We start from the raw sequence: 26538 nt of genomic DNA, 5'->3' as shown, positions 1-26538 counted from the left end.
GTCTTTGGGAGAAATGCCAACAAAACTACATCTGGTAAGAAACCCAATTACGTTTTTACACTGAAACCTGTTTGAGTTGTAAGATTAGAGTCTCTAGTTTCATCTGATATGCCATTTTAAAAATTTGAGTGATTTATCGCAAAACGGCACGCTGATAAACACAATGTGCACTAATGTGTACTTAAGCAAATTCTTTCCTTAGAAATCCTATATTCACTGTGTATTATCACACTGAGAATAAATGGATGCATCCAAAAGCTGTAAAATGTGTCTTTCAGAGGCTTTATATGGAGTTAGGATGAAAATAAGGTGCATTTCAAACTGTTCTGAGACCAGTGCAGACAGACAGCACACTGGAGGTTAAGTCATTCACTAAATAGGGAGCAAGGGAACATCCTATAGCTCTCTATGCAGTTAAGTGCATTCACTCCTAAAATCTGATCAAAAGTTCAGTTTCAGGCTGCAGATGATGTTTGGATCACTCAACATGTTTGACAGACATGTCAAAGTTCTGATATAATGTCTGTAACGTCTCAAAAACATGAATAATCAACACTCAAACAATTTGATAAAAAAATGCAGACTTTCTATAGCTTGGTATTATTTAAAATTTCACAACTTAGTCCCGCTGTCCACATACAAGGACATACATATTTAGGAAAACTATTGCTATCTAGAATTTTTTTTTTGCATGTTTATTAGGTGCCACTAGTTACAAATCAAAAAGGGAAACAGAAGATGCACACAGCAGTCACGCGGGGGTCTCAAGAGGGTGTATTGTTTGTAAACTGTGCATAGTATGTGAATTTTCATTCAAAAGGTACAGTATACAACAGAGCACGCCACTAAAAAACATTCAATGTAACGAGGCCGTGTGGTAACAATGTATCATACTGCTGATTGAAATGGTTCACATTATGCATATTTTGCAGTGTGCTAGCATTCCGTTATGTGAACACCTAGAACACATCCTTTGTGAACGCCCCACTCTAGTGTTCCGGTGCTGTACCTGGTCAGTGAGGGGTAAAGTACAATTTATATCGAGTCGGTCATCTCCCTCCAACTTCAGCAGAGAGTTACCTAACAGTTTCTGTACAGAGAGAATAAAATACAGAAACAATTAAAATCAAACACACGCACACGTCACTCCATCAGGACGCTTTATATGCTGGAGTCAAGCGCATTCACACTTATACAAACGCTTGCAGTGGAGCGGACTGAACTGAGGGGGCAGCAGAGAGCACTTCACTTTGATGCAATGGAAAGACAACATGTGACTACTTAATGTGTCTGTATTATCAGTTAATAATATATGATTTTATACCATATATCTGATTATTTCATCACTTCATAGTATGGAATAATTGTTATATTTTGAAACAGGTTTGTGTTCCCTCGCAATAGATTTATCCATCCCTTTACCAAGTTTACCAAGGTTTTATTACAGTAACCATATTTTTAAACATGATATTCATGGTAAAACCATAGAAATAATACAGGAAGACAAAAAGCATAATAATTGATACTTTGTTTTACAAAAAATTCATAAAAACATAGTAAAACCATAGTTAATGTGTTAGTACATGTACCATGGTTTTTAAAACTATGTCTACAGTCATGGTTACTGCAGTTTTACTATAGTAACACCATGACACTTCTACCAAAAAAACAACAACATGGTGTTACTATAGTAAAAACTGTAGAAAGCATTTATTCTCTTTGGCAGAATGATTATGATTTTTAGGTTTTACTACAAATATCATTACTGTCTTCCAAAAGCTGTAAAATGTGTCTTTCAGAGGCTTTATATGGAGTTAGGATGAAAATAAGGTGCATTTCAAACTGTTCTGAGACCAGTGCAGACAGACAGCACACTGGAGGTTAAGTCATTCACTAAATAGGGAGCAAGGGAGCATCCTATAGCTCTCTATGCAGCTATTTCTGCTGTTCCAGTTTGAATATACACTAAAAATGTCCTACTGTGGGAACTCTTAATTTAGATGCTCAAAAATTAATTAAAGGTGCAATCAGTTATTATTTTCCTCATGACATTTTTTTTTTTTCCCCACAAAGATATTAAAAGTACCTTTGAAAAATAGATTTCAAATCATTCAGTGTAAGATGACTGCAAGCTCAACATAAACAAAACATCACTGAGTGCACCTTTAAAAAATGTTTCTCTCTATAGATTCAGCGTTAGCGCTGTGCCAACTCTATATATCACGGCAGGAAACACTGTTGAGAGACATGGAGTGACGATCATTCTGTATGTTCTGGAACACAGAGATGGAAACATGACCTCATGACACACCAAACAGAAGAGAGGTGCATGCTGGGTAACATCAGTACAGGCGAGTATGGGCTCTGCGTGTGTGTGTGATGGGTTTATCTCTCTCTCTATGAGCAGTGGACGATCCGAGCAGACAGGATGAAACATGAGCACATCTGTGATATGATTACCTGAACCAGCGGTGAGAGAGTCTTCTGTCTTTTAGCACTTGCCTACAGCGTTCACAACACAATACACACTTGTATTGTTATCACAGAGTATCACACTCTCAGTGTATCTGTGCACATATACAGTAATATTCACTCACAGCGTCTGCTTCAGTTTTCTCTCGTGATCCTCTACTGCCCGCCACCACTGACTCCAGAACAGCCACCCAGCGCTGCTTATCAGGGAAACTGGGCGCCATGAAGTACAGAGACTGACCCGGCCAACAGGTGGTGTGAGGATGAGACTCCAGCTTCAACACATACGGGATATCTGCACATCACACACACACACAGAGACACACACAAATACACACACACGCACACACGACACAGAGACACACACACAAATATACACACATACACAGACACACACACACACACACACACACACAGACACACACAAATATAAACAGACACACACACACACACACACACAGACACACATGAATATAAACAAACAGACACACACACACACACACACACACACACACACACACACACACACACAGACACACACACAAATATACACACACACACAGACACACACACACACACACAGACACACACAAATATAAACACACACACACACACACACACAATATACACACACATACACAGACACACACACACACACACAAATATAAACAGACACACACACACACACAAATATACACACACATACACAGACACACACACACATACACAACACACACACACACACAGACACACACACAAATATACACACATACACAGACACACACACAAATATAAACAGACACACACACACACACACACACACAAATATAAACAGACACACACACAAATATACACACACATACACAGACAGACACACACATACACAGACACACACACACACACACAAATATACACATACACAGACACATACACAGACACACACACAAATATAAACAGACACACACACACACACACAAATATAAACAGACACACACACACACACAGACACACACACACACAGAGACACACACACATACACATGTTGTGCAGCTATCATTATGAGGACTCTCCATAGACATAATGATTTTTATACTGTACAAACTATAGATTCTATCCCCTAACCCTAACCCTACCCCTAAACACACTCTCTCACACACACACACACACACACACACACACACACACACACACACATACATGTTGGTGCAGCTATCATTATGAGGACTCTCCATAGACATAATGATTTTTATACTGTATGAACTATAGATTCTATCCCCTAACCCTACCCCTAAACACACACACACACACACACACACACACACACACACACTCACACACACTCACGTTGGTGCAGCTATCATTATGAGGACTCTCCATAGACATAATGATTTTTATACTGTATGAACTATAGATTCTGTCCCCTAACCCTAACCCTACCCCTAAACCTAACCCTCACAAAAAACGTTCTGCATTTTTACATTTTCAATAAAACATCGTTTAATATGTTATTTCCTTGTGAGGTCCGCTGGCTGGTCCCCATAATGTAGGTGATCTCAGGTTTTACTATCCTTGTGGGGACATTTGGTCCCACTGACAGATTTCTTCAATTTTTCGCATTGTGACATTAATGAGAATTTGGGTGGGAAATAATGTTATTAAAATAAATTAAAAAAATATCATCATAAATAACAATATTATCATGTATAAAAATGATTACAAATAAAATGAATAATTATATATTGTCTTGTATAATAGTAATAATAATGTAATAAAATAATAATGACACTTATCATATACAGTATTATTATATTATCATTATTATATCATAACAGGATAATTTGATGGGCCTGTATAGTGTTCTAGAAAGCATTTTTATTGTTATTTTTCATTATTTTCAAGACAATTTTCCACCCAAATTCTTAATGCAATAAAAAATAAGTAAAAAAAAAAAAGATACATTATATAATAAATAATATTGTATAAAAAAATGATCATATTTTATTACATTTATTAAATGTATTTCATTAATTTTTACTGTTATATAATGTAACAATGGTAATGTATTGTGATGAATAATTAATTTTATAGTAATGAGAACTGGGATGATGTGCTTAGTCGTCGTGAAAATAACGTCAATGCAAAAATCTTAAACAGTTCTTTATTTTCTTTATGTAAAACATTTGTTTATTTTCATCCTTAATTTTGGGATGAAATGTCACCTGGACATGTCCTCATAAGATCCCTTAATTCACAGCTGGCAACCATAAACAACTGAACTCCACTTTTACTTACAGCCCTTAATAACAAGTTCTTCCTCGTCTTGACTTGTTTGGGACGCGTCCCGCTCTGTATTTATGCATTACTCCATGTTTCTTCATCGCTCTATTTGTTGACACGTTTCTACCATCACAATGTTTATACACCAGATCTAATAAACGCACACAAACATGTTTCATCCTGACCTGATTTAGCCGTGTTAATGAGTTCAGAGGCTCCGACAGCTCCATGTACTGTCACTTCACCGTCAGGTAAACACAACTCAAACTCCTCCTGCGGCTTCACACAGTCTGAAATACACACAACAACAGTTCACATCCTATTTCATTATTACATACACACACACACACACAGATGGAGCGATCACAGAACATTGTTTACCTTCCGTTGGTTCAGACTCATAGATTGATACTTTGGTTCCGTCCAGAACGACATACTTCCTCTCCCAACCCTGCTGGCCCCTCTTTCCATTCCTACAGGGCAAAAACACAGCACACGTCAAACAGCAACGTCAACTAAATGAAGTCAAATTGTATTCTTGATACATTTTATGCATAAGGAAAGCAAGAAGGGTTTGGAACGACATAAGGGTGAGTCAGAGATGACAGAACTTTCATTTTTGCACTCTAATCTGCAGTCCAGTTTGAATCATACAATATGAGCCGCTCGTCACACACCTGGGTTGTTTCATCCATCCCTCCAGTCTTACGTGACCCGACGCCTCTTTCACCTGCAGGGCAGGCGAGCTGGCTTTATCTCTGCACAGAGCCTCAGTGAAGTGTGTCGCGTACTCAGCGGGGAGACCGCAGGTCGCCGGCAGACACGGAGAACACTTTGGGTGACACAGAGTATGACACTCTGAACAAGAAAGACAGGAGAGATGAGACGGAAACATTTCAGAAGAAGATAAAGCGTAAACTTTCATCCTAAAGGTTCACGTGTGTGTGCTAGACTGTTTTTGTGTGTTTTGTGTTTGTGCGTTACAGGGATGAGAATCATAAGGAATTTAACGAATCCTGTTTCAATTCTGATTCCTTTACAATTCCATTAACGATTCTTACTTTTAAGGAATAAATATTCAGAAATTAATGGCATTTTTGTTGCATTTACTGCCCTCAGCAGCCTATTACCAAATGATGACATCAGATTTTATCAGAGCAAATATTTTAAATCAAAAATACAACCTAGTGCTATTTTTGCAAAAATGTGTTTCCAAATTTATCAATTTTTAAAAGCATTTTATAGGCATATAAAAGCATAAATGCAATAAAATAACTGGTCCTACACTGTATATTAAACTATATATTAATAAATATTAAATTACTATCAACTATATTTTAAATAAAAACAATATATTAACTATATTAAATAAAAATTCTAACTATATATTAAATAATAATTCTAACTATATATTAAACTAAACTATTTATACACTATATATTAAATGAAAATTCTAATGGGGGGTCTGGGTAGCTCAGTGGTAAAATACGCTGGCTACCACACCTGGAGTCGCTAGTTCGAATCCAGGGCATGCTGAGTGACTCCAGCCAGGTCTCCTAAGCAACCAGATTGGCCCGGTTGCTAGGGAGGGTAGAGTCACATGGGATAACCTCCTCATGGTCGCTATAATGTGGTTCGTTCTCGGTGGGGCGCATGGTGAGTTGAGCGTGGTTGCCGTGGTGGATGGCGTGAAGCCTCCACATGCACTGTCTCCATGGCAACACACTCAACAAGCCACATGACAAGATGCACGGATTGACGGTCTTAGACACGAAGGCAACTGAGATTCATCCTCCGCCACCCGGACTGAGGCGAGTCACTACACCACCACGAGGACTTATTCTATAAAGTACTGACAACATTTCAAATTAACAAAAAAGATGCCAGTGTTTTCAGACTTCGAATAATGCAAAGAAAACAAGTTCATATTCATTTATAAACAACACAATACTAATGTTTTATCTTAGGAAGAGTTCAGAAATTAATATTTGCTGGAATAACCCTTGGCATGCTCTCTACCAGTCTTTCACATTGCTGTTGGGTGACTTTATGCCACTCCTGATGCAAAAATTCAAGCAGCTCGTCTTTGTTTGATGGCTTGTGGCCTTCCATCTTCCTCTTGATCACATTCCAGAGGTTTTCAATGGGGTTCAGGTCTGGAGATTGGGCTGGCCATGACAGGGTCTTGATCCGGTGGTCCTCCATCCACACCTTGATTGACCTGTCTGTGTGGCATGGAGCATTGTCCTGCTGCAAAAACCAATCCTCAGAGTTGGGGAACATTGTCAGAGCAGAAGGAAGCAAGTTTTCTACCACGATAACCTTGTACTTGGCTTGATTCATGCGTCCTTCACAAAGACGAATCTGCCCGATTCCAGCCTTGCTGAAGCACCCCCAAATCATCACCGATCCTCCACCTGGTCGTCAAATGGTTAGACGGAGACCTGGAGAGGCCTTTAATCCACACTGTCTCAAATCAAATCAAATCACTTTTATTGTCACACAGCCATATACACAAGTGCAATGTTGTGTGAAATTCTTGGGTGCAGTTCCGATCAACATAGCAGTCGTGACAGTGATGAGACATATACCAATTTACAATAACATCAAATTAACACAACACAATTTAAAGTCTAATATACACATAATTACACACAACAATATACAAATAATAACATACACTGTACAGTATACAATACGCACAATATAGATACACATTATTCAATAAATAAAAAAAAGTATATATAGTAGTATATATAGAATGTACAGTAGGTTGTATTGTACTGTATTGACATTCAGGCTGTCGGTTGATAGTAAGTTGTTAAGAGAGAATATATATAATAATAATATAATTTATGACAGTCCGGTGTGAGATATAAGAGTAAGGGTAATAAAGTGCAGTGCTGATGTATTTGATCGTGGGAGATCAAGAGTTCAGAAGTCTGATTGCTTGGGGGAAGAAGCTGTCATGGAGTCGGCTGGTGCGGGTCCTGATGCTGCGATACCGCCTGCCTGATGGTAGCAGTGAGAACAGCCCATGGCTCGGATGGCTGGAGTCTCTGATGATCCTCCGAGCTTTTTTCACACACCGCCTTGTATATATTTCCTGGAGGGAGGGAAGCTCACCTCTGGTGATGTGTCTGGCAGTTCGCACCACCCTTTGCAGTGCTTTGCGGTTGTGGGCTGTGCTATTGCCGTACCAGGCGGAGATGCAGCCAGTCAGGATGCTCTCTACAGTGCAGGTGTAGAACCGTGTGAGGATGTGGCGGTTCATTCCAAACTTCCTCAGCCGTCTCAGGAAGAAGAGGCACTGTTGAGCCTTCTTCACAATGACTTCAGTGTGGATGGACCATGCGAGTTCCTCAGTGATGTGGACACCCAGGAACTTGAAGCTGCTGACTCTCTCCACTGATGCTCCATTGATGGTGATGGGACTGTGTTCTCTGTCTTTTCTCCTGAAGTCCACCACAAGCTCCTTTGTCTTACTGACGTTGAGGGAGAGGTTGTGCTCCTGACACCAGTGTGTCAGAGTGTGCACCTCCTCTCTGTAGGCTGTTTCTTCATTGTCAGTGATCAGACCTACCACCGTCGTATCATCAGCAAACTTAATGATGGCATTGGAGCTATGTGTTGCCACACAGTCATGTGTGTACAGGGAATACAGGAGTGGGCTGAGAACACAGCCCTGTGGGGCTCCAGTGTTGAGGGTCAGTGATGAGGAGATGTTGCTGCCTATTCTAACCACCTGGCGTCTGCTTGACAGGAAGTCCAGGATCCAGCTGCACAGCGAGCTGTTTAAGCCCAGAGCCTGGAGTTTCACATCAAGCTTGGAGGGCACTATGGTGTTGAATGCTGAGCTGTAGTCTACAAACAGCATTCTCACATAAGTGTTCTTTTTTTCCAGGTGTGAGAGAGCAGTGTGTATTGTAGATGCAATGGCATCATCAGTGGAGCGGTTGTTGTTGTAAGCAAACTGCAAGGGGTCAAGAGAGAGAGGCAGCACAGAGCAGATGTAATCTCTGATTAGTCTCTCAAAGCATTTGCTGATGATGGGGGTCAGAGCAACAGGACGCCAGTCATTTAAGCAAGTTATTTTTGATTGCTTTGGAACAGGCACAATGATGGATGTTTTAAAGCATGTGGGGACTACAGGCAAAGAGAGGGAAAGGTTGAAAATGTCTGTAAAAACACCAGCCAGCTGGTTCGCGCACGCTCTAATGACGCGGCCCGGAATACCGTCTGGGCCCGAGGCTTTGCGGATATTCACCCGTCAGAAGGATTGGGTTACATCCGCTACAGAGACGGACACACCCACACTCACACCCACTGTGAAATTTGGTGGAGGATTGGTGATCATCTGAGTGTGTGTGTGTACAGTATATACACTGATGAGCCAAAACATTATAACCATTCACAGTAAAGTGAATAACGTTGATCATCACCTAACAAGGCCATATGTCAAGGTTTGGGAAGATTAGATGGTAAGCGAACAATCAGTTCTCGTAGTCAACGTGTTGAATGCAGGAGAAATGGGCAGGAGTAAAGACCTGATCGACTTTGACAAGCATCTCTGAAACAGCAAGGCTTGTGGGGTGCTCCCAGTCAGCAGTGGTGAGTACCTACCGACAGTGGTCTGAAGAGGGACAAACCATAAACTGGCAACAGGGTGTTCAGCGCCCAAGGCTCATCGATGTGCAAGGGCAATAAAGGCTATCCTGTCTGGTCCGAACTGACAGAAGGTCTACTGTGGCACAAGTCACAGAAAATGTTAATGATGGTTACAGGAGGAATGTGTCAACACAGAGTGCACTGCACCATACTGCATATGGGGCTGTGTAGCCGCAGACCTGCCAGAGTGCCCATCATGACCCCTGTCCACCACCGAAAGCGACAACAGAGGACACGTGAGCGTCGGAACTGGACCTTGCAGCAGTGGAAGTAGGTTGCCTGGTCCGATGAGTCCCGTTTTCTTTTACATCAGGTGGACGACCGTGTTCGTGTGCGCCGTTAACCTTGGGAAGTGATGGCACCTGGATGCACTGTGGAAAGACGACAACCTGGTGGATGGAGTGTGATGCTCTTGTTCTGCTGGGAAACCCTGGGTCCAGCCATTCATGTGGACGTCAGTTTGACACGTGCCACCTACCTAAACATCGTTGCAGACCAGGTACACCCCTTCATGGCAACGGTATTCCCCGATGGCAGTGGCCTCTTTCAGCAGGATAATGCAACCTGCCACACTGCACACATTGTTCAGGAATGGTTTGAGGAACATGATGAAGAGTTCAAGGTGTTGCCCTGGCCTCCAAATTCCCCAGATCTCAATCCGATTGAGCATCTGTGGGATATGCTGGACCAACAAGTCTGATCCATGGCGGCTCCACCTCGCAACTTACAGGACTTTAAGGATCTGCTGCTAATGTCCTGGTGCCAGATACCACAGGACACCTTCAGGGGTCTTGTAGAGTCCATGCCTCGGCAGGTCAGCGCTGTTTTGGCGGAACGCATAGGACCAACAGCATATTAGGCAGGTGGTCATAATGTTTTGGCTCATCAGTGTGTGTGTGTGTGTGTATATATGTGTGTATATATATATATATATATATATATATATATATATATATATATATATATATATATATATATACAGTAAAGGAAATGAGGAATGAAGGCTATATAATGCTTGAAAGTTGCCAAAAAATTGAAGATTTCATACAAAGGTGTACACTACAGTCTTCAAAGACAAAGGACAACTGGCTCTAACAAGGACAGAAAGAGATGTGGAAGGCCAGATGTACAACTAAACAAGAGGATAAGTACATCAGAGTCTCTAGTTTGAGAAACAGACACCTCACATATCCTCAGCTGACAGCTTCATTGAATTCTACCCGCTCAACACCAGTTTCATGTACAACAGTACAGAGAAGACTCAGGGGTGCAGGCCTTATGGGAAGAATTGCAAAGAAAAAGACACTTTTGAAACAGAAAAACAAAAAGAAAAGGTTCGAGTGGGCAAAGAAACACAGACAATGGACAACAGATAATTGGAAAAGAGTGTTATGGATCTTAAACCCATTGAGCTTTTGTGGGATCAGCTAGACTGTAAGGTGCGTGAGAAGTGCCCGACAAGAGTCACATCTATGGCAAGTGCAACAGGAAGTGTGGGGTGAAATGTCACCTGAGTATCTGAACAAATTGACAGCTAGAATGTCAAGAATCTGCAAAGCTGTCATTGCTGCATGTGGAGGATTTTTTAATGAGAACTCTTTGAAGTAGTTTAAGAAGTTCTGAACATTTTCTTCACATTGTAATAGTAATTTTTCACGTTACCTCCATGCTTGACTGTGGGGATGGTGTCGTTCTTGTCATCACCTTGCCTTTCTTACTCCAGACGTACTGCTGACCCATGGGTGTAAAACTCATTTTCAGTTTAGTGTCATACATCCATAAAACCTTCTTCCAGGACTCCACAGGTCTTTCCAAATTCCTTCTTGAATATTCAAGTCAACATTTCCCTTGGTGAAGTTTTGCTTTCTTCCACACCCAAGAAAGTTGCTGTTGTACCATATTTAAAAAAATGTATGAATGGTGCCGCCAGCTTTGTCTATTGGAAATTGAAGTGCCTTGGAAATGTACTTTTAGTCATGGTCTTGTCATGTGTAATGAAATAATCTCCTCTGTTAGCTTTTGTGACAGCTTAGTTTTAATTGCATTTTTTTTTTTATATTTTGCATCATTTTAAAACTTAAATAAGTGCCATTGAAGAGTGATGACTTAATATTGTTTTAAAACAATTACTCATATAGCCTTATTTAAGAAACAGCTACATGCAATAGGGGTTGAATAATTATGACATGGCTCTATTTTTTAAAAATCCTGCTATTTAGAAATATTAGGTTATATATTCACACTATGACTTTGAATATGTCACTCAACTGATATAGATGCAATCTTTAAAAATTCTGGTTTTTCCATTCACATTGGCGGAAAAATTGCACGTTCAAGTACCGTTAACGGAACTGAAAGTCTTAAAAATTATACGGTTCTGGAATAATAATAAAAAAAAGGAACTTCTTTCGAATAAAACCGGTTCTCGGTTCCCAACCCTAGTATGTTATGTGTGTGTGTGTGTGTGTGTGTGTGTGTGTACCAAGGCAAGTTGCAGCTTGACGGCCGAAGTGTACAGTGTCCAGACAGACGGCACACTTTGCTGCTCTCATATTCAAACCGACGGTGAAACGATGAGGAATATTATGATGCATCCTCTCCTTCACACGACGCCCGTACTCTACAGAGAGAGAGAAAGACAAAGACAGAATTCAGTATAAGTGAATAAAGTACATTTGATGTAATCTCACAAGAGGATGTAGAAATGACCATCTTAAAATATAATCATCTGACAACAGCAGCAGAGCAGCATTTATACGAGAATAAAATCTCTCAACAAAACCTTCATGATGAGCAGAGACACATTTACATGTCCATCTACAGTAGCATGTGGAAGTCCATTACATTATCAAACAAGCAAGTTTAGTAATACATTCTCACATGCAGAGTGCTGTCAGACAGAAAAACAGAAAAATGGCAAACAGCAAAATATAAGAGCGATCATTTCACCTTTAATGAAAGCCAGTGCTGTAACACAGCATGCTTCAGAATCATTCAGATACTCTTTCAACAAACCAAAACAGAGGGAAAGATTGAAAGATAGAGCGCAACGGACTGAAGACACCTGACTGGATATACATTTACAGTGCATTCAGAAAGTATTCAGAACCCTTAATTTTTTTTAGTCCACCTGTGACAAATTCAATTGATTGGAAAGCATTTGGAAAGGCACAGACCTGTCCATACAAGGTTTACAGCTGAAAATGCATATCAGAGCAAAAACCAAGCCATGAGGTCAAACGAACTGCCTGCAGACCTCAAAGGCACAGATCTGGGGAAGGCTACCAAAATATTTCAGCTGCATTGAAGGTTTCCAAGAGCACAGCGGCCTCCATAATCCTTAAAGGGAATAAGTTTGGAACAACCAGGACTCGTCCTAGAGCTGGCTGCCTGGCCAAACTGAGCAATCGGGGGGGAGAAGGGCCTTGGTAAAAGAGGAGACCAAGAAACTGATGGTCACTCTGGTTGAGCTCCAGAGATCATGTGTGGAGATGGGAGAAACTTGCAGAAGGACAACCATCACTGCAACACTCCACCGATCTGGGCTTTATGACAGAGTGGCCAGACGGAAGCCTCTCCTCAGTGCAAGATACATAAAAAAAAGCACCTAAAGGACTCACAGACTGTGAGAAACAAGATTCTCTGGTCCGATAAAATGAAGATTGAACTGTTTGGCCTCAATTCCAAGCATCATGTCTGGAGGAAACCAGGCATCGCTCATCGCCTGCGCAATATCATCCCAACGGTGAAGCATGGTGGTGGTAGCATCATGCTGTGGGGGTGTTTTTCAGCGGCAGGGACTGGGGGACTGGTCAGGGTTGAAGGAAAGCTGAACGCAGCAAAATATAGAGATATCCTTAATGAAAACATGGTCCAGAGCACTCAGGATCTCAGACTGGGCCGAAGGTTCACCTTCCAACAGGACAATGACCCTAAGCACACAGCCAAGAGAACGCAAGAGTGGCCCAGCCAGAGACCGGACTTCAACCCAATCGAACATCTCTGGAGAGACCTGAAAATGGCTGTCCACCGACGGTCCCCATCCAACCTGACAGAGCTTGAGAGGATCTGCAGAGAAGAATGGCAAATCCAGGTGAGCAAAGCTTGTGGCATCATACCCAAAAAGACTTGAGGCTGTAATCGCTGCCAAAGGTACTTCAACTAAGTACTGAGTTAAGGGTCTGAATATTTATATCAATGTGATATTTCAGTTTGGGGTATGGAGTGTAGATTGATGTGAAATATTTTTTAAAGCATTTTAGCATAAGGCTGCAACAAAAAGTATGAAAAAAATGAAGGGGTCTGAATACTTTCTGAATGCACTGTTTTCTATGGGTATCTGGACAGACTGGGGTGCTGAACTGCATCATGTAAATGTATATATACATTTATTGCGAAAAGGTTTTGGCCCATATGAAAAGCCCTGCTCAAAATCTACACAAATGTTCAGTGGAATAGATTACATTTTATATAGCAAAATGATCAAATGGGTCAAAGTAAGCTAAGAACTGCAGTACGCTCTAATTGGTAGCATTACTAAATTAGAATGAAATATTAGTTAAAAAAAATAGACCTTTTATTTCAACAACATTTAGTCAAAACTAGCTAGAATTTTACAGATTCTGAAAAAATGAGAGTGGCATTTGCCTGTGTAAAACATGCCACCACAACGCTTTGGGTGTTGCTAGGTGGTTGCTCATTGGCTCAAGTTACAAGAGCTCACCCACAAGTCTCTGACCCCGTTTACACCTTGTTATAGGATGTGTTTTGGGTGATCCGATCACATCTGTTTACACCTGGACACTCAAAAGCGTTTCTTGTGAGCACTTATGTTCAGATTTCAAAGGTAGGGTCTCTGATTTCACGACAACATACATCAATCACTATGTCAGTGTGTTACTGCATAATAATAAAGAGCTAAAAAAAGTAAAAAAAACACCAAAAGTGTGAGAAAAACGAGTGCACTGTATCTCCCACATGATACTGAAATTTAATCTAAGGTCAAGCTTTCGAGGAAAACTATCTGTTGTTTTAGTGGATTACGTGTATTAACTGAGCTTCAGATGTGTGCGCTTCTAATCTGTGACACAGCATGTTGATATCAGACACACTGAAGTAGTTCTGAAAACTTCTTGTGCTTGCATATGCATTAGCTTATGCATATGCAAAATTTCCAATCAGTTATTTCCTTTTAGAGCCACATGTAACCGGCACAGTTTAAAACCCTTGTTTTAGCACAGCGGTTGATTGACAGGTGAGAGTCGGTGCTTCGTTGCTGTCCCTGACGCATCAGGGTGGATTAGCATTTCACACCTCAAATGAGATGTAGTCATGAGTTTTTGACTACCTCCATATGGGGTTTTAGTGATCCACTCACAAAACATTTTGGACCCCATTTACAGCTGTATTTAGCACTGACCACTTGTAATCGGATCATCCGAAGCATGCATCTTAACCTTGTGCGACCCCGATATTTCATATCGGCTGTTATGTCTGTATCATCTCAAAAACATGAACAACCAACATTCCTGGAAACATCATAAACAATCTGATGAAAAAAAAAAAATCTGACTTTCTATAGCTTGGTATTATTTATTCATTTTTTCTCCCAATTTGGAATGCCCAATTCCCAATGCGCTCTAAGTCCTCGTGGTGGCGTAGTGACTCGCCTCAATCCGGGTGGTGGAGGACGAATCTCAGTTGCCTCCGCGTCTGAGACCGTCAATCCGCTCATCACGTGGCTTGTTGAGTGCGTTACCGCGGAGACGTAGCGCATGTGGAGGCTTCACGCTATTCTCCGCGGCATCCACGCACAACACCCCACGCGCCCCACCGAGAGCGAGAACCACATTATAGCGACCACGAGGAGGTTACCCCATGTGATTCTACCCCCCTTAGCAACCGAGCCAATTGGGTTGCTTAGGAGACCTGGCTGGAGTCACTCAGCACGCCCTGGATTCAAACTCACGACTCCAGGGGTGGTAGTCAGCGTCAGTACTCACTGAGATACCCAGGCCCCTATAGCTTGGTATTATTTAAAATTTCTCAGCTTAGTCCCGCTATCTACATATGTGGGAATCATTTTTTTATGAACACTATTTGCTCTAAATATATATATATATATATATATATATATATATATATATATATATATATATATATATATATATATATATATATGCATGTTTATTAGGGACACATGCTCGGTCGCACGAGGTTAGTACCAGGTGTAAACGGGGTCACAGTGATATTGTGGTCTCGGGTCCCCCCTTCAATGGGATTTTTCCATTCGTTTTATCATCAACAAGTGAAAATCGTAAGACTGATCACTTAAAAATTAGATGTGTGGTATGTTTGACCTCAGTGTATAAACCTAAGAGCAATATAACTCATCTGAGAGAGAGAGAGAGCTGAAGAGAGAGAGATACAGAGATAGAGACAGACTTACTTTCAAACGTGACCCTCCTCTTCTCTGAAAGAGTAGAAGAGAAACAACACTTCACTGAGCAGAAGACAGTGAGAGAAAGAGGACAGACACTACCAGACAACCATTTGGACACATATTTGCCACATTTTACAACAATAGTAAAGTCATCAAAACTATGAAATAAACTGAAGTATAGAAATTATGTATCGAGTGACAAAAAAGTTACACAAATGAAAGCTCTCTTGTATTTGAGGTTGCTGTTTGTGTAGATTATGTTCATGGTGCTTCAACTTGAGATGCTTTTTAAACAGTTTTGAGCTGTTTCACTGAAGAAATTCATATGTAGGCACAATTAATTGTATTTATTGAAGCATTACAGCATTAGTCTTTCGTTCAAAAGGTTTTGAAGATCAAGAGAAACAGAAATTCCAAACTTTTGATTGGTAGTGTAGATAGAAGTGTGAGGAACCGATAATAAATAAGAGAGAGATAGATCAAAAGAATTGAGGGAAGTAAATATGGAAGGACTGAAACTCAAAGGACAAAAACAAGAGATATATTATGAATAACAAGCACATTCTCATTACTGTTAAGGGGCGGTCACAGTACACTTTGCGCTCCATTCACTTTCACTCAAATGCATACGAATACAGCAGAGCGGAAACGCAAGCTCATGCGAAGAAATTTCGTATTATACTGCGTACTAAAGTTCAAGCTTGTTGAACTCTGAACCTTGAATTCATATGACAAGAGGATGTGCAACCAATAGGAGACTGAAACGTCACACGCTGACCTCTTGGCTCAGGATAAATATTTCAAAGCTGCGAGATTTATTGTTGCAGGAAAGTGAGTCGACAATATATTTTAACATTTTTAATATAATGGTATTTGTTTTTTGTGATCTATTATTTACTTCCACCAGAAGTCCTCTCGCGTGACATCATATCCTGGTACGATGCGTTATACGAAAAAATGTGCATGTTCAAAGCCTAGTGTGACCGCTCCCCTTAATGCATCCAGACATTTTACTACAGAGTTTTTTTGTCATTCTCAGTGGTGATACATAATAGTTTCTCATTACTATAAAGCCATGCTTTATTTTTTATTAGCACTAATTCAAGGCACCAAATATTACCATGATGTATAAATACTATAACATTTATATTATTTTTTCGCATTTCAGTAACGAGAATATACGGAGCCCCTTAGAGGACAGGGCGGGAATTATTTTTCTGAAATAGTTTTGCTCCTCGCAAAAAGTTTTGCGTTCCCTCACAATAGTTTGCGTTCCCACGTAATAAGTTTGCACTCCCAGATAATACGATTTGCGGTCCCACATAATAAATTTGTGTTCCCACGTAATACATTTTGCGTTCCCTTGCAATATTTTGCGTTCCCACATAATAAGTTTGCGTTCCCACGTATAAGTTTGCGTTCCCATGTAATAAGTTTGCGTTCCCATGTAATAAGTTTGCATTCCCATGTAATAAGTTTGCGTTCCCATGAAATAAGTTTGCATTCCCACGTAATAAGTTTGCATTCCCTCACAATAGTTTGCGTTCCCATGAAATAAGCTTGCGTTCCCATGAAATAAGCTTGCGTTCCCATGTAATAAGTTTGCGTTCCCACGTATAAGTTTGCATTCCCACATAATAAGTTTTGCGTTCCCTCACAATAGTTTGCGTTCCCACATAAGTTTGCGTTCCCATGTAATAAGTTTGCGTTCCCATGTAATAAGTTTGCGTTCCCACGTAATAAGTTTTGCGTTCCCTCACAATAGTTTGCGTTCCCACATAAGTTTGCGTTCCCACATAATACATTTTGCATTCCCTCACAACAGTTTGCGTTCCCACATAAGTTTGCGTTCCCATGAAATAAGTTTGCGTTCCCATGTAATAAGTTTTCGTTCCCACGTATAAGTTTGCGTTCCCATGTAATAAGTTTGCGTTCCCATGAAATAAGTTTGTGTTCCCACATATAAGTTTGCATTCCTATGTAATAAGTTTGCGTTCCCATGAAATAAGTTTGCGTTCCCACGTATAAGTTTGCGTTCCCATGTAATAAGTTTGCGTTCCCACGTATAAGTTTGCATTCCCATGTAATAAGTTTGCGTTCCCACGTATAAGTTTGCGTTCCCATGTAATAAGTTTGCGTTCCCATGTAATAAGTTTGCGTTCCCACGTATAAGTTTGCGTTCCCATGTAATAAGTTTGCATTCCTATGTAATAAGTTTGCGTTCCCATGAAATAAGTTTGCGTTCCCACGTATAAGTTTGCGTTCCCACATAATAAGTTTTGCGTTCCCTCACAATAGTTTGCGTTCCCACATAAGTTTGCGTTCCCACATAATACATTTTGCATTCCCTCACAACAGTTTGCGTTCCCACATAATAAGTTTGTGTTCCCATGAAATAATTTTGCGTTCCCACGTATAAGTTTGCGTTCCCATGTAATAAGTTTGCGTTCCCATGAAATAAGTTTGCGTTCCCATGAAATAAGTTTGCGTTCCCACGTAATAAGTTTGCATTCCCACATAATAAGTTTTGCGTTCCCTCACAACAGTTTGCGTTCCCACATAATAAGTTTGCGTTCCCACATAATACGTTTTGGATTCCCCCACAATAGTTTGAGTGCCCACGCAATTAGTTTTGCATTCCCATTGAATAAATTGTGTGTTCCCCTTGAATAAGTTTTGCGTTCCCTTACAAAAAGTTTTGCGTTCCCACGTAATAAGTTTTGCGTTCCCACGTAATAAGTTTTGCGTTCCCTCACAATAGTTTGCATTCCCACGAAATAAGTTTGTCATTCCCTTGCAAAAAGTTTTGCATTCCCACGTAATAAATTTTGCGTTCCCACGCAATTAATTTTGCATTCGCTGACAATAGTTTGCGTTCCCTCGCAATATGCTTTGTGTTCTCTTGCAATAGTTTGCGTTCCCACGTAATAAGTTTATCGTTCCATCGCAATAGATTGCGTTCCTACATAATAAGTTTTGCATTCCCACATAATAGTCTGTGTTCCCACATAATAAGTTTGCATTCCCTCACAATAGTTTGCGTTCCCCTTGAATACGTTTTGCGTTCCCTTGCAGAATGTTTTGCGTTCTCACGTAATAAGTTTATCGTTCCCTCACAATAGATTGCGTTCCCACGTAATAAGTTTTGCATTCACTCGCAATAGATTGCGTTCCCTTGCAATTAATTTTGCATTCCCTGACAATAGTTTGCGTTCCCTCGCAATACGCTTTGTTCTCTTGCAATAGTTTGCATTTCCATGTAATAAGTCTGCCGTTCCCTCACAATAGTTTACGTTCCCACATAATAAGTTTTGTGCTCCCTAGCAATTCATTTTGCATTCCCTGACAATAGTTTGTGTTCCCTTGCAATACGTTTTTGTGTTTCCTCGTAATAGTTTGCGTTCCCACGTAATACATTTTGCGTTCCCACGCAATAGTTTGTACTCACTCGCAATAGTTTGTGTTCCCTTGCATTAAGTTTTGCGTTCCCACCATGGTTTCTGCCAAATGAACATGGTTACCTAACTTACTTTTCATAGTTAATACAATATTACTATAATAAACCATGATTTCCACCAAATACTATGGTTACTACATTGTACAATATTACTATAGTAAAACCATAACAACCACAAAATTATGATTTTTATTACCATAGTTTTTGTTTCCCTGTATTATCACTATGTTTTCACTACAAATATCATGGTTAAAATATGGTTACTGTTGTAAAACGATGGTAAATTTGTTGCAAGGGCACGCAAAACTATTTCAGAAAAAAAATACCCGCCCTGTCCTCTAAGGGGCTCCGTGAGAATGAGCAAACCATTAACCAAAAATATGTTAGTTAGGTTTGAAATGATAAAACAATAGATCTAGAGTTGAAAATGAAACCACTGTGTTTTTAAAGTGTGTTTATAGTGAATGTGTTGAACTCCACCTGTGGTTCCTTTGCTAGAACACCTGTGTGAACTTCAGGGGAACTGACTTCTGGTGTTGTGTGTTACACGAGCGGTACAGTACTGACCCTCCGGTGTTGAGTTATCTTTGCGTCGGGACGAGCTGGATGGGTTTAGCAGACTGCTGGGGTTTGGCTGACGCTCTGGAGATTTCACAATAGCCGACATGAGGATCTGCTGACGTGCCGCCGCTGGTGTAGATGGAGCCACGTGCTCCTGGACTTTAAAATGTGCCGCTAGGAGAGAAAGACAGAGAGAGATGATAATCAAACAAGTCAAACAAAGTCTAAAAATGATCTACAATACAATATGTGTTAAGCTCTACCTATAACGGTGGATTACTTTTCCTCCGCCATTTCTCCTTAAGCCTCGTTTATACTTTTGACGGCTTGAGGTGTTATGAGTATCAGGTGCGCTCATAGCTGTGCTTATGTAATTAAAAACAGTGTCGAGAGTATGGCAGGTTTTAAAATGGCGAAGAGGTGAATTAACACTTAAACTTCGGCCTGTTCCTCACACAACACTTTCGTATTGCTTCAGAATAATTGAAATATTAGGCACGAGTATTATGGATGACTTTTATGGTGCTTTTTATTAAAGCACAGTAAAAATATAGATATTCCGATGCATTGCAATCTTCATTAGAACGACCTTGATATTGATATCGACCTTGAAGAACGATCTTTTACTTTATGCGCAACCCTCTAGTACAATGAGAGGAAATCACTCGTATATGCGACCAAATTTCACGCTTTGTGACTAAAAATGTCTGTGCTTCTCCACTGGCTGTTAAATGTTGAGAGTTCAATCAGCAGTGATTGAGTAGTATAATTGTGAAGAAGTCTTTCACTGCGTGTTGAAAGTAAAAGTTTGGTTAAGCTCCGTGTAATGTGTCTCCAAAGACGAGATCCACACAATCCATTCGTCATTAAATAATTTCTGTTCTTTACAGTCAGTTGTTGATCAAAAACAACACAAAATAAACATTACATTCTAATCACGCATTGCACGGATAAGGTAAAGATGTCATTTGAGTCCTCTCTCATTAATATGCACTCATTTACAGAAATGCCGGTTTTCTTAAAGAGACAGTACCTGTTTTTAGTATGTGCTCAACAAATCATACACTACTTGCATGTAAACAATAAATATATCACAAAAAATATATATGCAATATGATATCATATTTATTGATAGAATACATGGATTTGTTCATTTTTTAAATTTGACGAAAATGCTGAAAACCTAATCAAATATAATGAGTAAAATTAATATTTTTGTAATGTACCAAGTTAGAAGGTCCCCTGTATAATTAACAGCATTAGCTGAGAGAGAATTTCTTTCATTTGCAAGTAAAATGGAAATTTTAACTGAAATATACCCATATGAATCAAAATCGAGAGCTTGTGAATCAGGAGTCGGACCATCAAACGTGTTTCAACATCCAGCCCTAGTATTTATGTGCTTTCGTGGCACAACCCATTGGCAGGTTAAAATATAAAAACTGATAAAACAACAAAAAAACCTATATAAGATGTTTAAGATCCAATTTGAATAAAAACTCTTTATTCTGGACCGACAGCAGAATTACTTAAATTTCACAGAGGACTACACATTTTAGTCCTTGGGGGTTTAAAAGCAGAAATGTAAATCGCACGCCTTTCTGGTATCCTTGTGCATTTCATGTTAAAGTTTCTAGCTTTACCTTTTTTGTTAAACATTTGCATATACAGTGACAAGAAAAAGTATGTGAACCCTTTGGAATTAGCTGGTTTTCTGCATTAATTGGCCATAAAATGTGATCTCATCTTCATCAAAGTCACAAGTATAGACAAACACAATGTGCTTAAGCTAACAACACACAAACAATTATAATCTTTCATGCTTTGCACAAAAGAGATCTCAGAAGACCTGATTTAGGGGCCTGGGTATCTCAGCGAGTATTGGCGCTGACTATCACCCCTGGAGTCGCGAGTTTGAATCCAGGGTGTGCTGAGTGACTCCAGCCAGGTCTCCTAAGCAACCAAATTGGCCCGGTTGCTAGGGAGGGTAGAGTCACATGGGGTATCTTCCTCGTGGTCACGATTACGGGTTCTCTCTCTCAATGGGGCGTGTGGTAAGTTGTGCGTGGATCGCGGAGAGTAGCATGAGCCTCCACATGCTGTGAGTCTCCGCGGTGTCATGCACAACGAGTCACGTGATAAGATGCGTGGATTGATGGTCTCAGAAGCGGTGGCAACTGAGACTTGTCCTCCATCACCCAGATTGAGCTGAGTAACCGTGCCACCACGAGGACCTACTAAGTAGTGGGAATTGGGCATTCCAAATTGGGAGAAAAGGGGATCAAAAAAAAAAGAATGGTTGATTTGCATAAAGCTGGAAAGGGTTAAAGTTATCGTGAAGAGTTTAGATATTCATCTGTCCACAGTTAGACAAATTTTCTATAAATGGAGTTGATTTAGTACTATAGGTACTCTCTCTAGAAGTGGCCGTCCAGCCAAGATGACTCAAAGGGCACACCGCAGAATGCTCAATGAGGTAAAAAAGAACCCTAGAGTGACTGATAAAGACTTGAAGGAATCATTGGAACTGGTTAACATCTCTGTTCATGAGTCTACTATACGGAAAACATTAAACAGGTATGGTGTCCATGGCAGGACATCATGAAGGAAGCCACTGCTTTCCTACAAAAACATTATTGTGCGCCTGAAGTTTGCCAAAGACCACCATGACACTCCACAACACTACTGGGAAAATGTTTTGTGGACTGATGAAAGTAAGGCTGAATTGTTTGGGAAGAACACACAGCACTATGTATGGCATAAAAAGGGCACCTCATACCAACATGAAAACATCATCCCAACGGTGAAGTACGGTGGAGGGAGCATCATGATTTGGGGCTGCTTTGCTGCTTCGGGGCCTGGACCGCTTGCCATCAGAGGGAAAAATTAATTCCCAAGTTTATCAAGATATCCTACAGGATAATGTCAGGGTGTCTGTGTGCCAGCTGAAGCTCAGTAGAAGTTGGGTGATGCAGCAGGACAATGACCCTAAACATCGAAGTAAATCCACTACAGAATGACTTCAAAAAAAGAAAATCCACCTTTTGGAGTGTCCCAGTCAGAGCCCAGACCTTAACCCAATAGAGATGCTGTGGAATGACCTCAAGAGAGACACCAGACATCCTAAGAATATGTCTGAGCCGAAGCAGTTCTGTAAGGAAGAATGATCCAAAATTCCTTCTGAACGTTGTGCAGGTTTAATCCGCAGATACCGGAAACACTTGGTTGAGGTTATTGCTGCCAAAGCAGGATTGACCAGTTATTAAACCCAAGGGTTCACTTACTTTTTCCACAGCACTGTGAATGTTTAATATGATGTGTTCAATAAAGACATGCAAGATTATAATTGTTTGTGTGTTGTTAGTTTAAGCACATTGTGTTTGTCTATACTTGTGACTTTGATGAAGATGAGATCACATTTTATGAGCAATTAATGCAGAAAACCAGCTAATTCCAAAGGGTTCACAAACTTTTTCTTCCCTCTGCATTGCGTGGCCCATATACTTCCACTGTAAGTGCATTAATGCAACAACAACAAAAACACAGAGACTAGTCTAAATTATTTTCTGTGGTGATGGAAATGATGTCACAGTTAATGGACCATAACTAATATACAACACAGAACTTTCCTTTAAGATATTTAAAGTTCAAAGTGTGAACCGGTGTGAGATGTTTCAGTTCAGTGCTGCTTCACAAACACTAAATAAACATCTACAAATCAGTAGATATTCAACTGCGACAGTCAACAGGTGCAGTGCAGCGAATGAGCCCACCGAGTACAACAATACTGGAGAAGCATGCGTCAAACAAACAGACGTAGAGGACACAGGACAAGCTAACAGAGCTTTCACCTTCTTCTCGTAGCGTGCGCAGCTCGATCCTCATCTTCTGCAGCGCCTCCTCCAGCTCAGAACAGCGTGTTCTCTCTTTCTCCAGAGCCGCTTTCATGTCGCTGTACGGTATGGGCATGGCGGGCTGAGATGAAATCGCTGTTGCCCCGTTAGCTGTAACGCCCACCTCCTCGCGACGACGCCCGAATATACCCTATGAAAGACAGAGGAAAGAGATTGTTAATACAATAAATAATAGTACTGTAAATATGGTCAATATGATGTATGGATGTTTTTTAATATAAGTTAATTTTGTTACTTTATTTACTTGTTTATAGCCAAAACAAGTGAAACAAATTGCTAGTGTTGCCACTTATTTTTATGTTATTGCCGATAGCTGATATGATGGACAATATTATAAATCTACACAGTTTTTCCACTGTTATTTATTTTATTTTTTAAAAACGAGCTTTTTGAGTGAAATCAGACATCAGAACATCAACATGTACAGTAGAAAAGATTATATAATAAAAGAAATCCTGATATCATCTACTTCCAATATCTTTCAAAAATACACATTAGATATCACGAACGAACAATGAACAATTTTTTTTTTTTTTTAACATTTCTCGCCATTTTGGAATGCCCAATTCCCAATGTGCTGTAAGTCCTCGTGGTGGCGTAGTGACTCACCTCAATCCGGGTGGCGGAGGACAAATCTCAGTTGCCTCCGCGTCTGAGACCGTCAATCCGCGCATCTTATCACGTGGCTTGTTGAGCGCGTTACCGCGGAGACGTAGCGCGTGTGGAGGCTTCACGCTATTCTCCGCGGCATCCACGCACAACTCACCACGCGCCCCACCGAGAGCGAGAACCACATTATAGGGACCACGAGGAGGTTACCCCATGTGACTCTACCCTCCCTAGCAACCGGGCCAATTTGGTTGCTTAGGAGACCTGACTGGAGTCACTCAGCACACCCTGGATTCAAACTCGTGACTTCAGGGGTGGTAGTCAGTGTCAAAACAGGCTGCTTAAAGTCTCTCCTCAGAGTGTCTACGATTTAACCTCATTTATTAAATCTGTACATCATGACAGTCTGATGTATATTTAAGTGGTCGATTTATAGATTCTGCTGGCTCTCTGTAACTCATTTTTGTACCTGCCTGGTTTGACATTGTTTGAAACGGGAAGCATAAACTAGAAGCAGCTGTATTATTATTACAATAGAACGGTTAAAGAAAACAGAATCAAATGAATGAATAATTCTTTGAAGCTCCTTCATCTTCTGTTGTGTTCTCTGTTCGTGCTGTTTTAATCAATTATGAGTAAGCATGTATCTGATAAACAAACAATAACTACATTTTAATATTATGTTTTCTTTGTCAGGCAGAATAGATTTGAAATCTTTATTTTCCTGAAGTTAGCGCAGACATTAGATGTGTTACAGGTTTTGTTTATAAAGTCTTGTCAACACTTCTAGCATTTGATAAAATGGTAACATTTTCGGTTGTATTTGTTAACATTAGTTAACATGAGCTAATAATTAACGATACTTTTACAGATGTGGGTCTTTGACAAATAAGGTTGTCAACGCAACATTCACATATACTGTGGAGCCACTAGGTGGCAGAAAGCACTAGAAAAAAATGTTTTCTCCATCACATTCCATCACAATATACAGATCAGAAATGTAGGTGGCGCTCTAACACATTTTATCCCTCACAGATGTGTTCGTCCATAGACATTCAGTCTAATTTTCAGTTCAAGCGCCACCCTCATTATTTCACTGAATATCTCGGCCTCTGAGTGGACTACAAGCTCAATCTAGGTGTCATTAGAAAGCTAAGATCCTCCCCTTTGCGATGTTGTATAACATTGTATATTAACAGTCGATAACTTATATTCTGATTATTTGTTTAGCATGCTTTTCTTGCTGGATGGCATATTTTGTATTTTGGGAATTGGGCATTCCAAATTGGGGAGTAAAAAAAAAATCTGTTTTGAGAGATTCCTGTCTTAAGCCTAGTGGACACTACATGATTATAGCACGTCTCCTTAGATGTTTTGAGTCAGCGACATGTCTGCGACGACATCTCCCTACCCACTGTCTTTATTATTTTCAGCTGTTTTATTATTTTCTTCCTTTGCAAATTAGCGCAAATACACCTAAAAACAGGCGCGAGCCGTTCTTTCATGTTTGTTTACATGTTTTCAAGTATAAACTATGACTCTTGAAGAGGCAACATGAGAAAAAACAATTTGTTTTTGCCTGCTAGATAACAATTAGCAAGCGGTACCAACCTCGGCCACCAGGTGCCACAATCAGAAATCCGAACACAAGTGGTCAAAAGAGACGACCAGGAGTAACGGTGATGTCTCGCGGATCACCCAAAACGTATCTTAATACCAGTGTACACATGGCCTCAGTCGGGACGAATGGTCATGTAGTTGATACACTACAGTCCTGAAGTGTTCGAAAAACCGGACCGTGAATCGTAGGATGACGACTGCAAGTCGTGTAGTGTACGCTTGGCTTTACCTTTTTCTTCTTGGTTGGTTGGTCCATCTTGGCCTGCAGGAAGTCGATGAGTTTGGTCTGTTGTGAGATGGTTCCCTCCATTTTCACTTTCTCATGAGAGTAAACGGCCTGACAAGAGAGCAGACGAATGAACGGAGTGAAAATGGAGATCAGTCTTCTTACATCACGGACTTCAAATATCCATAATACACATTCCTGGTCTTATTATGCATGAGTCATCAGTGCACGTTATTCCAAAATATGTGTGTTTTTATTATGTGAAAATTATAACTTGATGTTTCTGCTGATG

General features: G+C 40.3%; 1 protein-coding gene across 3 annotated transcripts in view; it reads right to left on the bottom strand.

Moving 5' to 3' along the window:
• Nucleotides 1-26538, bottom strand: part of LOC127423095 (citron rho-interacting kinase-like) — a 138360-nt gene that overhangs the window by 23912 nt on the left and 87910 nt on the right. The window contains exons 30-40 of one of the 3 annotated variants that reach the window (XM_051667143.1): nt 26250-26357; nt 23729-23921; nt 19884-20051; nt 15866-15889; nt 11900-12037; nt 5427-5607; nt 5131-5222; nt 4935-5039; nt 2598-2767; nt 2461-2502; nt 1010-1090 (exon numbers count right to left, since the gene is read on the bottom strand). In XM_051667143.1, coding sequence (XP_051523103.1) covers nt 1010-1090; nt 2461-2502; nt 2598-2767; nt 4935-5039; nt 5131-5222; nt 5427-5607; nt 11900-12037; nt 15866-15889; nt 19884-20051; nt 23729-23921; nt 26250-26357 — 1302 coding nt within the window. The remainder of the gene's footprint in view (nt 1-1009; nt 1091-2460; nt 2503-2597; nt 2768-4934; nt 5040-5130; nt 5223-5426; nt 5608-11899; nt 12038-15865; nt 15890-19883; nt 20052-23728; nt 23922-26249; nt 26358-26538) is intronic. The other 2 variants (XM_051667150.1, XM_051667159.1) reach the window with 2 other exon arrangements.

Source organism: Myxocyprinus asiaticus, chromosome 3, assembly GCF_019703515.2.
Source record: "Myxocyprinus asiaticus isolate MX2 ecotype Aquarium Trade chromosome 3, UBuf_Myxa_2, whole genome shotgun sequence".
NCBI classification, from domain to species: Eukaryota; Metazoa; Chordata; class Actinopteri; order Cypriniformes; family Catostomidae; genus Myxocyprinus; species Myxocyprinus asiaticus.
Note: the sequence above shows the minus strand (reverse complement) of the source record. Positions and strands in the feature narration are given on the sequence as shown.